At 52.7% G+C, this 13,366-nt stretch overlaps 2 protein-coding genes across 2 annotated transcripts; both read right to left on the bottom strand.

Moving 5' to 3' along the window:
- Positions 1-6,710: 6,710 nt before the first annotated feature.
- Positions 6,711-8,327, bottom strand: CTRU02_207107 (endonuclease/Exonuclease/phosphatase; the record flags this gene model as incomplete). The annotated part of the gene is made up of 2 exons (XM_036719511.1): positions 6,711-8,031; positions 8,143-8,327. The coding sequence occupies 2 exons, from the start codon at positions 8,325-8,327 to the stop codon at positions 6,711-6,713; spliced, it is 1,506 nt and encodes a 501-aa protein (XP_036589218.1).
- Positions 8,328-10,476: 2,149 nt separating this feature from the next.
- Positions 10,477-11,729, bottom strand: CTRU02_207108 (casein kinase I; the record flags this gene model as incomplete). Its single annotated transcript, XM_070204837.1, has 3 exons — positions 10,477-11,030; positions 11,093-11,654; positions 11,718-11,729. The coding sequence occupies 3 exons, from the start codon at positions 11,727-11,729 to the stop codon at positions 10,477-10,479; spliced, it is 1,128 nt and encodes a 375-aa protein (XP_070061370.1).
- Positions 11,730-13,366: the final 1,637 nt, after the last annotated feature.

The raw sequence follows: 13,366 nt of genomic DNA on the forward strand, positions 1-13,366 counted from the left end.
AGCACTCCACCTCTGGTCACATCCTGCCTGTCGCTCATGGCATAGCAGGTCATGGACCTGACAAAGTCGAATGAACCCAGCTAGCCAACCCCCTTTAGCAACACCTATGGCATTTCTCTGGGCCCCGAGCATTCCAATCCCAGCGCAGCGCAAAAATGATATCACCCCTCCTCGACAATCTAGCAAGGCTGACTCTACATCATCTACTTGTCCCATGCAAGCCTGCCTGCCTCCCTTTGCCTTCTCCCATCGTCATCAAACCCCCACCAACACATGGGATGGGGCAACGAACGCGTTCGCCCAGTACAGGTGACGTGGGCGCGGTCACCAAATCACCAGAGAGATACCCATGCTAAGTGCCATTCCCGTCTTGGCTAGCTCCCACAGCTGAGACAACCCCTCGTGCTGTTCACTGCATGGGCTCAATGTTCTGATGACCTAGCCAGCTCGCACCAAAATGCTTGCTCATAATTTTGGCACTCGTGTACAATACGGGACCGCACTTCAGCCGCATCTTACTGTGATGAGATAACTTTGAAAGTTGAAGCTCCTTATCTATTCTTACAGATCCCCTTTTTTCCTAAACTCAGGAGTCGACAACAATATTCTCGCTCCTAGCCTGACAATACCAGCCAGCCTAGCCACCATTCTTCGATAGGTAGATCTCATATGCCAACGCCGGTGCCCAAAGGAAACTCCCACCAGTGCTCATCAAGGGTTTGCCCAGCAGATATGCCCTGTCCCCCTTCGTGCCTATCCCCTCGCCTGAAATCCAACGGGCCTTTTCCCATCGGAAATCCGAAATCTCCTGCTTTGTCTCGTGGGCTATGAAAGCGTCTTGCTCACTCCCGCGCTTCACAGTTGCATCCACTACAATGTTACATATTTGGAGTATCATAAATGGCCTAAAAAGAAACATGAAGACAAAACGAACTCCCAAACAAAGAACTCCCGGTGCATGAATTCATACATAGATGTCTGTCGGAATATCGTCAAAAGTCTTTGAAGTAATGGTCATATTTTTGGACCATATCTTCCGTATATGTCTCTCGCTTGCCGTCGTCTTCAGGGTAAATGTCGAAACATTGCGCGTCACCCGGATATCGAATGGGCGGGATAATCGGACCGCGGACTTTCCGGTGGTAGAGGTCGTCCCAGTTAACCCCCCGAAAGAAGGGATGCTCTTTGACCTTGGCGGCCCCTCCGCTGATGTTGCCCAACCGTCGGGACCGGTCTACGGTACAGAAAGATCTGATAAGATCTTGCGCTTCGGGAGATACTGGCGGATCTTGCGGGAACATGACTGGTTTCTCAACAATCCTGGATCGGGTGTCAGTAGCTGTGATGAGCGACGCTCCCGGTAGAAAAAGTGCCAGCCTATCCGAAGGCAACTTACTGTTTATAGATTTCAATAGGATTCTGATGCCAGAACGGCGGGTACCCCGTCAGAAATTCATATATCAAAATACCCAGTGCCCACCAGTCGACCGCTGTCGTGTGGCCCTTGTTATGGATCACTTCCGGGGCGAGATATTCGGGGGTTCCGCACAGGGTATACGTCTCGATGGGTTGCCCAGCGCTATTGCTTAACCTCTTGGCGAAGCCGAAGTCTACCAACTTGATATGACCGTCCTGGTCTAGGAGAAGGTTTTCAGGCTTCAGATCACGGTATGCGACTCTCCCTTGCTGCTCATGCAGATATTCAAGCACAAGAACGATCTCTGCAGCATAGAAGCGTGCCGTCTCCTCCTCGAACCGCCGGAACTTGCGTAGGTAGCTGAATAGCTCGCCACCGGGGACGTAGTCCAGAAGCATGTACAGGTGGTCTCGATCCGAGAAGGAGGTGATGAGATTTGTGATAAAAGGGTGGCCGGCAACGTCACCGAGGATAAGGCGCTCATGGCGAACGTGGTCGATTTGCTTGAGCTTGATGACTTCTGTTTTGCGCAAAATCTTGAGAGCAAAGACCGTGTCCCGCTCCTCCTCGGTGGCGTTGGCCGGCCGTACAAGACAAACACGGGCAAAGGTACCTGAAGCGGCGCATTTGTTAGCCAACCGAGGGGTCTCAAAAGAAGGCGATACGAGTAGACCAAAATCGAACAGACGTACCTGTGCCGAGCGTCCTCACAACACGAAAATCCTGAGGTGTAAGCTTGCGACTTGTGATGGGTCCAACCCCAGCGTCGGCATGTTGCTGCTGCCCCTGACTGTGTCCATTACTGCTGCCGCCACCCATCATCTTTGACAGTCCTCCTCCAACCTGGTTCGGAACGTGGCTCGCGTGGGCTACCGTCGCCGCCATATTATGTATCTTTTTGTTGATCGCCGAAATCCCAGTCATAAAGGGTCAGGGGTATTTGGACGGATAGTGCGTGAGAGAGAGCGTGTAGGTGCGGGTAGGCGTGTATGAGGTTCTTCTGTCGAGTTCACAGCGCACCGTCCATTACGGCCTGAGAAGCTGGCCGTTGGAGGGGGGAAAGAGGCGAAGAGAAGTAAAGAAATTTGCTGGATAAGTAGGTAGGTAGGTAACGTAAGACGGCGCCGTAGCTAATGGTGTGTTCGTTGCGCCTTGTCAGTGGTCAATGGGAGGGCAAGTTTGGGTGGGAAGGGGATCGGGTCGGATCGAGTCTCGTCTGGGGATTCGAAATGTGGTGGTTTGGGGGATGGGGTGGGAGGTCAGGCAAACTGGGGCGCTTTTTCTCCCCCGTCGTGAGTGTGTGAGAGAGTCTTGGGTTGTCTATGATATGGGTAGCGCGACGCAAATAACAGGTATTGCTTGGGTCTCGGTCTTCTTTTGGCCCCTCGACTTTGAGATCTGGGCCGTTCAGGGAGTCGACGGGGAAACCTTCAGATGAAAGGGCCGTGGCAATGACGAAAGCCAGCAGACAAGACAGCTACATAGTACTTGCGGTAGGGGAACATTTATGGGGCTGACCAGGAGGGGAGGGGCAGGCAAGCGTGGGCAAGCGTGGGCTTTCGCACCCGACGACACGGGGGTGTCCCATCCCAAGATGGGGTGGGGGGGGGGGGGGGGGGGGCCACTTGCGCCTTTTGCCTCGAATCTCATTTGCACCTACCAGCTTGGCTAAGGCACTTGTACATACCGAGTATCGTGCCTGCCCTAAAACGTATGAAGTAGTGGTGATAGTACCTAGATATGGAGGCAGTACTCTCTTCACTTTGTACCTTCCCCTCCACCTTGCCGCCTTTCCTCTTTGGGTGCTTCTCTCTCTCCTTGACTGGGTCTTTCCATCCAGCCGGAGCCTGTCTGCCACACATGTAGATAAACTACTTTTACCTGCAGCAAGGTAGGAGGTACCTGATGTGATGCACACCTGCAACTGCCATAACCGCCCAGCAAACGGTGCTTGCCTGTGTCAACGACTGCTGACGGCGGGTGCGGCGTGTACCCAACCAGCGGACACGCCGATGTTATTTACCCGATATGGAATAGCGCCCAATCCATGTGGTGCAAATCCGGGGCCGTTCTCTCTTTCCTAACACTTGCGACGGTAGTGACATTCGACCTTGGGCGCTTCGGCTTCAGCTGTCTCCTCTTCTTTGCAGGAAATCCCCGTTCTGCGCTTCGCTGGAACTCGAGCTGGCACACCAGCCACGGCAGCCCACGGAGGCTTTCCGTCAACGAAAACACCCCACATATCACTTGGCCCCCTTTTCTTTTTCTTACCCTTAGCTCGCTCCGATTATCGAGGCGTCCTTATTCTGCAACGTTCGCCAACAGTTTCCGACTAGCCTCGCGTTGCTTTGTTCATCACACTTAAATCGGGCCATCAAGTCTCAGCTTGCTACGGTGCCCCAGAGAGAGAAGGGGGCCAAGGAAATAGGAACTCCGCCACTAGCAAACACCCTCCCCCTGGATGAACAGGAGATCCATATTGCCTTCTGCTTCTATCATATTGCTCACTCTCTCGTAGTTTTCCCCGGCTCGTTTCTATCCGCTGTCTGTCTCCCACTTTTGAAAATCTCCGAAACCCTGATGCGCACAAGGACTGTCATTAATTTCCAGCAGCCCCCGAAGCAACGGAAAAGGAGGCTCCATCGTCCCCTGACATATATGCTGGCCTAAGCTTCTGACTCCGTGTTTCCGCCCTTTTTCTTTCGTCTCGCCGACTTACCGCCGGGTCTGTCTTCAGGAAACACTAAGTCCTTGTAGTGTACCACCACCAGATGAAGAGTGCCGGCTTTAGGGCCTAAGTTTGCGGTAGCGGGGTGATACGTTCTTTAGCAACATGCTTTCTTCTTTCTAAAGAACAAAAATGTGGCTCAACGGGACCCCCGGATGTTAGTTGACGCAACAAGCCTCTTGGAAGGCGGTAAAGATGCTCATAAGCCATTAAGAAGATCAAGGGGAGAAAAAAGAGTGAAACTGACTAATTTGACAGCACCGAGTCGAAAGCCACGCTTCGGCTAATGAGGCGTTGCAACTAAATCACAGCGACCATCAAGGCACCCTTGGACAGAAGAGAAAAACGGAAACAATGCCCGTCATCCACTGAAAATTCACTTTCACACAGGGTATCCATTCTCACATCAGTCAGCCAGATCGCTTGCGTTCCGTTGCGGCGGCATCAAATCCGTCCCGCGGGGAGGGTACGCAAAATAGAAGCTGATACGCCATGCATGCAAGCGACTCTTATCGACGCCTATGACGCAACACATCTCTCTAAACCCCCCAAGTCTAACTCCAATCTCTCATCCCATCCCACTGTTCACCATTTCTAGTGTAATCCTCCCATCCCACCTGTTTCCTTACCGCTGACTGGCTGAACCTGCCCAAGCAGCAGGAAACATGCTTTTCTAGCTTCGCAAACCGAGCCGCCCTGTTAAGCTACCTGCAGCAATGGCCTCTCCTCCTCCTCGAACCGCCGGAAACCTATCCGATCTTTCTTCACCGTCAAATCTCGTCGATTTCTCGTCATGGCAGAGTCTAAAATTGCCCCCTTAAAGCCGGTATTAACACCAGGCTGGCTTGCTATGCAAACAACGCACAATGCTCCAAGCCTCACCAAGCCTCACCAAGCCTCCCAAGAGTGAGAGTACTTATGGGAGGGTCCCTTCGCCGTAAACAGGCCCAGAGCACGACTCATGCAGAGTTGAGCTGACGAAAAGGGAGTGGGGGAGGGGGGTGAGAGAGCAGTTATGTCACTTCAGCCCCCAACGAACCGTTTACGTTGGACGAAGTACCGTACGGAAATGTCCCATTCCCAGTTCTTGAAAGGAAAAAACCCCGGCCGGCAGTCTGGCGGTCGGATCCACAGGTTGCAATTTCCTCAGCCCCCATCACGGCAGATTATGGCATTGGATTGGATCGGTCACCGGTAAGGATGATGGATATTATTGAGAGCGGCACGGCCCCCATACCTCATACCCGAGGATCGCGGGTTCATGACTAAGACTGCCTTGTCCCCGGCATGTCAGGCTAACTTTGGAACAATTTGGAAGTTCCTTGATGGCTCGTCAACACTTTTTCCCTTTTTTTAAGCATGTCCAACATTTCGAGCTTGTTAATGCTATATCCAAGATTGCGGCTTGGCTCGATGAGTACTATGCCCAACTTGTAAAGTTGGCAACATGGGCCACTCTCTAACACAACATGCCCAACGGCCGCACGAGGCAGCATGGATCAAGACGCTCTTACCAACAATACTCGTGCGTGTCAATAGCCTCGTGAGCCTCTCTTCAATTGATCAATACTAACCTTCAAGCCCACACCTCGTGACTCATGCTCACAAACTAGCCTTTGCGGGCATAAAGGTGAAGAGTTACGAAATGCCAAGCCAAAACCCCATCCCTCTGGTACAGTCACCAAGAGGAATCCTCTTTGACAAGAGACGCGCGGTTAGAAAACATCATCAGGGGAAACACTCCCATTTCCCGAACCCGGCTGAATTCCACATACGGATACAGCACCCGGGCACCCCTCTCCCCATTTCTTTCTAAGCGTCTCCTTGAATCAGGAACACTACGCATCTCAACTTAATCCGAACTGTCATGAGCCACACTCATGCAACACGTACCCTTGCCATCCGCCTTACCCGGCAACCTGGGAAAGCCATGCTCATATTCTGCGTGACCCGTGACATATATGCCAATGGCAAAAGGGAAAGAAAAAAAGCAAGCAGAGTTGGACAACGACGGTTCTTTTTTAGAACCAAACCCAAAACAGCGCCTCTTGATCATCCCCCCCTCGTCCGCCTCGTATCATCTGGATCATGCCAGCTCATGTTGTTTAACATACTTACACGGACGATCTTGACAGGTTTCAACTGCACGGATGGGGGAATGGATCTGTTTAATTTTTTCTTCCAAAATTATCGGAGTAGCCTCCGGCCCTTTGCGTATGCTGCTCATACCAACTGTTGACTTGGCTCCCTAACATCACAGAAATGCCTGCGTTGGGTGAGTGATATGGATGCGACGTGATCCTTCACCATTGCGGCAAACCTCCTGGGGCAAATATGGACAATGCACGCGATAACTTCATGGTAAGGTATGGGCTGGTTCATGCTTTGCATCGGATCAATGAGTCGCTCTCTACAGTACTACCATGACGCTTCCTCTTTCCTTGATAGCCATCTGAATCTTCTCTTACACATATGTTTAAACATGAAAAAGCAACCCGACAATCATTCAACAGGGTATCAAGCTTTGGCCAACCCCCCCTTTGATCGCCGGCCATCAACGCTACTTCACTGGCTTAGCCACCAAGCACTAGCTCCCACAGCGAGAAGCGTGGCGAGCACCAACGCTCCCTGTTTAGTAGACCATAGGAACATGCTCCAGCCGACGAGCATCTCTTTCCTTCTCGCTGCTGCTCGCCTCTCCCAGGCCTCCGGATCGATAGCCACCGGCAGCACAAGGCGTGGGTCCACGGCGCCGCCCGTCGACTCCACTGACGTCGGTGCCAGCTCTTCCTCCGTTAGAAGCGGCACTGCGGCTCGCAGGTACACGGCCCTATGATCTGAGCTCCGAACAACGGGCATCGCATCGTACGCCTTTACATCAACCTTTTGCGGTTTAGATTTGACCCAAGAGGGGACGTCAAGGAAGAGGATACGGTCCGTCCAGCCGGGGTAACGGTGAGGAGCAAACACCCACGGCACATCCTCCACGCCGTCGACCTTGACACGGCTGTGATCTGGAGGTAGGACTGTGTACTTATAGGTAGGGGGGAACTTGACTTCAGCTTCGCTCATGCCGTGCAGAGTTCGGCCAGCCTGGCGCTCTCGCGTCAGCTGGTCCAGTATGAAGAAGCGGGAGTAGTGGTGCTCGCTCTCGGGGTCCAAGCTGGGGAATGTCGCCATCGGCGGCGGGCTTGTCGTAGAGATGCGGTAGTTAAGGTCGCCGCCGACGAAAAGGTGGGAGCTCGGCTTGAAGACGGAGATCTCCTGTAAGCGTTCTTGGAGAGCCAGGTTTTGTGCGTGATGCTCGCCATGGAGCAGGTGCAGTCCCTCCTCGCCATTATCCTCATTCTGACCTTCTCCGTTTGCTGCAGCACGGAGTGCGTTCTTCTTTGGACTCAGAATGTTTTCGGGGTTCTCGAAGGTCAGCCCACGCATGATGGCTGCCCAGTTGGCGTTTCTCCGGGGCAAGTTCCACTCCATGGCCGCGAGATGCGTAGCCACAAAGGTAAGCTCCGTCTCCTTCTTGCCTCCGTCTGCCGCCTTCCCTTCGTACAAGACACGGAGAGCAACGGCGCCCTTGTTTCCCATCTCTGCCGCGCCGAAGCCGACCTCCGCCTCCTGCACTCGGAGAATTGCCTCAGGGTTACGTGCAAAGAGCATGATGCCAGTCATTCCGACATTACGAGCCCGCACGAGTGTGTAAGGCCGCACGGGTGCCGGAGGTGTGGGCTGCACCGTGATTGTGTCGTCATCTGAGCCATCATTGGTGCCCGACGTGTACCGTGTCGCGGCGAGGTTCAGGGCCTCTTCGTATCGAGCAAAGTATGGACTCAGAAAGTAGCCGCCGATGAAGGAATACGATAACGGAGCGAACTCCTGCAGAGAGCTAGATGATGATAACTGTTAGTTCGCGATTTATGCTAGCTAAAGGAACGATATAATTCCATCGTGGGAGCTGGACTGGGTCGAAGTAGGTGTCGCGAGGGCATCAACTCACAAGACGACGAGGTCTGGAAGGCCTGTAGCATTCTGTTGAAAGGCTGTGTGCAGGTGGGAGGCAAAAACAGCTACATTGATAAAGTTCTTGGCGCAATTGAACGTCAACATAAACAGGTCGAGTGTAGAGGGAGCCATCTTGTCGGCGGGCGAGGTGGAGTTGACGTCCTTGACAAGGGCTGCCATTGTTATCGGAGGTGATAAACGCCGATGACGGTATCGGCGTATCTCCAGATAGTGGGCGGGTCGGCGGGAGGTTATGACACTGAGATCCTTGACCTGGGCTGAACTGGGCCGAGCTGGCTTTTATCCAATAAAGTCTAGTAGCTGTTGGCTGCTGGAAACGAGGTGTCTTGTGTGTTTAGGTAAACCGTAGCTTGCCACTAAGTGGAGGGAGGGTACTTCTGTACTTGTGGACGGGGGGGGGGGGGGGGGGGGGTTGTAATGTTCTGTACAGCCACGAGATTGCCTGCCCAACTCTGGATGCTGGTTCGGTAGTGATGACAATGATGAAGCTGGAGATGATGTCGTCCTGTAGTGCCCAACCTCGGATGGCATACCCAAAAGCTATATACTTTGCTTGGCACCCAATAGCTTCCGTTCGGGGCTCTCACTGCCTTCCCGGCATTGAGTCAGCTGCTGCAATAGAAGCCAGACAAGGCTGCACCTGACATGTACAGCCTCCCAACGCTGACCTTACCACTTCAGTGCCCACTTCAACAGTTAGTTGCCTGCCAACATGCCTTCTCTAAAGTCCTCCGAAGTGGGGGCTTGCGGATTAAGTCCTACCTACTCTAATAACCATGGCAGGCAAGGCAATACACCACTTCCAACTGTGCACGCTAAGAATTAGGAATCCCCAGTTCGCCCCTCAGACCTTCATTCTCACAGACATGGATCTGCTTCCTTGTCCACCCAAGGCAAAGGAAAACCCTAGGCGTCATGAAGTCACTCCCGTAAATGCCTCAAATGCGGCATCTCCACGATTCCTCACCGCCTCAAATCACTTGTTCATATAATGTACGAAATCGCGCGACAATGTGTAAATTGAGAAACTACCGTACGTGTATTGGTTGGTTCTGCCGTACCCCGCCGACCTGCCACAACTAACCGTGCTCCGCCTCCACCAGCTGATAAGCTTGCCAGACCGATCAAAGTCCTTGGGTGATGAAGGCGCAGTGTTGAAAGTCATAGCACCAGTGTCCTTGAAAGCCCTGCCGTCCACCCGTGCCAACAAGGCAGCCAAGTGAGGGCAAAGGTCGTCAAAAACTATGCTAAGCTACTTCCAAGAGCTCTTGATAGTTGCTGGGCATCCAAAGCTGTGACCTGCGATTGTCGTATTACAGGCGAGCCCGAATTACCCTCCACGTGCAGGTGGCGAAGACCAACTTTCCCAACCAAACCAAATAATATGAAAAGTCAAGGAAAAAGAATACTACTCTTCCCCAATTAGCTTTGCGTCGTACTGATGATGCCAGGTTGACAAATACGACTCTCCTGAGTCGCTTGTCCTTGTCGTTGGCATGATCCATGGCCATGAGTACTTTGCCATTCTCTCAATGTCGTCCCCATCCCCGTGCTACCTCCCCAGAAGCGGGCCTCGACGCGTGATTGACAAAGTGCGAAGCCATCGAATAGAAATCAACTCGTAGTGCGCGTGACCATTAGAGAAAAAAGAAAGAAAGAAAAAGGAAATAAAGGAAATTGAACAAGGAAAACCGTCAGTGGAAAACGCAACTCCAACGCATCGACTAGGTGCAAGGTCCGAAACCAAGGCACTCAAAGTGGGGTAGGAATGTCTCGCGGAGCGGCCCGACGACGGCACCTCGAAAACCAAGGTACCGGACGTGCCGTTCGAGTTCTTCCTGCCACGAACACCTTACCCAAGGCTTCCAGCAGGACTGCCAGAAGTCTTGAGAGAAGAATATCCTGTCATAAAAGAACTGAGCCACAGAGGAGAAAACAACCCAAATATGTCGAAGAACGAAGTTGAGAATGCGTAAAAGAGATGCGACCGGTTCGCGTGGCAAGGCGTATCATCAAAGAGACCCTGCTGGTGAGCAGAACCCGTACCAATCGTGATGTCTGGAGGCCATGCCACGGAAGGAGTTAGTCCAGTAAGCCGGTCAAATCATACTCCCAAGTTGGACAGATGCGTATGGCTGCCGTCGTCGTAGTTCACTTCGGCAAGTAGGAATTAGAACCATACATCGCGCTTTTCGTAGCCGAGCGCAAACTAGATCATCGTCCACTAGGTCAGCATGCTTTTGTCAGCAAGGGTTCTCAGGCAAGCGGTTTGGGTGCTTGGCGTTGGGTTTGGGCTAAGGGTTTCAACTTACATCCTGTCGCTTCCACCGACGGCACGGTTGGTATCCGGGGTGACAACACCAGCACCAGATCCTCGTTCAATCACTTTGCGGCGCGAGCTGGAAACGGCGTTAGGCTTAGTAGTGCCAGACTGAGGGGTCGGCTGACCGGCAGTAGCGGCATTCGTGCGAGATGCCCGCGCCTTATCATCATCCTCCTGAGTGGCTCCGGCGGCCTGGGCGATGGCCTGAGCATTCTTCTGATACTTGTAGACGGTCCAATCGAAGACGTAGTCGTACTGGAAGCCCTCGCGAACGAAGAGATCACGGAAGATCTTACGGAGGTAGCTGTAATCGGGCTTGTCGTCGAATCGAAGGGATCGGGTGTAGTTGAGGTAGATGGCGAACTCGTTGGGGAAGCCGCGGCAGAGGACCTCGGTCGGGGTGGTCATCTTCTTCTCCATGATTCTATCGTACTTCTGCTTCTTGGTAGCGGCCTTCAGTCCCTGCCAGGGGAGGGATCCACGGCAGAAGTAGAGCATCACGTAACCGAGAGACTCCATGTCATCACGGCGGGATTGTTCTGGGGCCATGTCAGCGGACGAGGGGATCGGGAGAGGGGGCTTGTGCGCTCATCAAACATACCGACACCCAAGTGAGTGTTAATGGAGGCGTAGCGAGCCGTGCCAGTAAGGTTCTTGTTCTCTCTGTAAGGGATGTGGAAGTGCGTCTTGGGGTCGCGGTACTTCTTGGCCAGACCGAAATCGATCACGTTGACCTGGTTACCACGCTTACCGATACCCATGAGGAAGTTGTCGGGCTTGATATCACGGTGGATGAACGACTTAGCATGAATGTACTCAATACGAGAGATCAGCTGGTCGGCAAGCAAGAGAACCGTCTTGAGAGAGAACTTTCGGTTGCAGAAGTTGAAGAGGTCCTCGAGACTGGGTCCGAGAAGGTCTAGGACCATGGCGTTGTAGTCACACTCAGTGCCGAACCAACGGACGAAGGGAATGCCAACGCCGCCAGCGAGCGACTTGTAGACTCTGGCCTCATACTCAAGCTGAGGGTGCTTGGCCTTAACGCTCTCGAGCTTGATGGCGATTTCCTCGCCGGAGATAATGTTGGTACCGAGGTAGATATCGCCGAACGAACCTGAACCAATCTTGCGACCGATACGGTACTTGTTACCAACGCGGAGATCCTGGAGGACAGTTAGCTGAGGATGCTTGGGGACATCAGCGCATCTCTAAGAGTGTCCACTTACCATGGTGGTCATCTTGGATGGTAGTTTGTGATTGCTCCTTTCCACAGAGGAAGGAAGCAGATGTACGATGGGGGTATATGTGCGTCGATCGACGAATCAGTGGGTTGGTCAGCAGTCGAGCTGGGATGACTGGAGACAGGTTAGGTCAGCGTCGATGCATGAAAGAAATAAAAATCTTGCCAAGTGTGACGTTAGGGTGATGGCAATGTAGGAAACGAAATGTTGGAGTGCGGAGGGAAGGTGGAAGTTGAAGAGTGGAGAGCACCGGCCGAAGCCTTGGAAGAGAAAGATTGAATGAGGCAAAGCTGGGGGGTCCACCAGCAACCGCGGACAACCCGAGGCTGGGCTGGGCAGAGTGGGATCAAGGCTGATCCTCAAGCAGAGTGGTCCGAGAGCGGAACGATTGTCGAGAATGCAGATGAGGCAGACAAAGTGGTTGAGAAACAAAAGGAGGAGAAAAAGAGAAGAAGCTTACCTGGTGATTGTCAGTGGGAATGTCTGGTGTCGGAAGCGGTAATGGCGTTGCTGTGCCTGGATAGAGGTGCGGAAGTAGGAAGGTACCTGTGACGAAAGAGGCCGACCGATGTGTGAATATGAGTTTCCGAAGTCGAAGATGGGGGGAGACCCGAACGAACTGGCGGTGAGTCGAGGGATGGTAGAGGGAATTTGTAATTGATGCTGGCGGAAGTGGGAATCTCTCCAACAAAAGCCGTGTCCTAAGAAGCGGGACAGGTCGAGGTGTTGAGAGTTGGCAGCCTTTTGCAAACGAAGGCTCGAAAGAGATCGTGGGGTGAAGGAAGAAGAGAGTAAGGCAGAGTTCAAGAGAGGGAGAAGGGGAAGGGAAAAGGGTACCTTAATGGGATGGGAGCCCAAAGTGGAGGCGAAAGGCAGAAGGAGGGCTGGCGGCGCGCAGCGGGCGGCGGACCACTGGGACGGACAGGAGCACTGAATGGACACGGAGTGGGTGAGGTGGTCCGGGCTGGCCTGGGCTTTTTCCTTTTTTTTTTTTTTTTCCTTCCCCCAATCTTTTTACGCGGGCACTGGGGGGAGGGAACGGATGGAACGCCAGGTACTTCTGCTTTCTTTACGAAGTGCCTTAGGGGCGAGGTCAGGCCAGAGCCAGGTACAAGATATCGCTTAGGCAGACAATAGCGCACGAGGTACCTAAAAGTGCACGTCTTTTTTTATGCGACTTTGGCACGTACCTTCCCTTTCTTTCTTGGGAATGTATTCCGTACCTTCTTCTCCTCCAAATTCCCGAAAGTTTGACGGAAAGGGATCATTCAACGACTTTTTTTTCTTCTTTCTTTCTTTCTTTTTTTTTTTTTTTTGACGTTGAATTTTTATTTTATCTTATTTTTGTAATATGTGCTATGTAGCACCTCAGTGCCTGCTGGTTTGGCCTACCTTAGGAACTAAATGAAGAAGGGGCCACTTATGACCGCTTCACCTTCTGCGTAGTACCGTAAAATACAATTCATACTATGGAAGGAACCATACATGGCTGGGCCAGGCAGGTGTTCCTTACTTTTGCAATGTCCCAGTCTTTCGGTCAGAGTTTAGACGGATATGTTAGCTTCGCAATTCTACGCTCACTGGGCTTCCCCAACATTGATTGACTGATGGTGGTCCGTGGTTTGGCCCTAGCC

This window comes from Colletotrichum truncatum (assembly GCF_014235925.2).
Source record: "Colletotrichum truncatum strain CMES1059 chromosome Unknown Contig_0004, whole genome shotgun sequence".
NCBI lineage: Eukaryota > Fungi > Ascomycota > Sordariomycetes > Glomerellales > Glomerellaceae > Colletotrichum > Colletotrichum truncatum.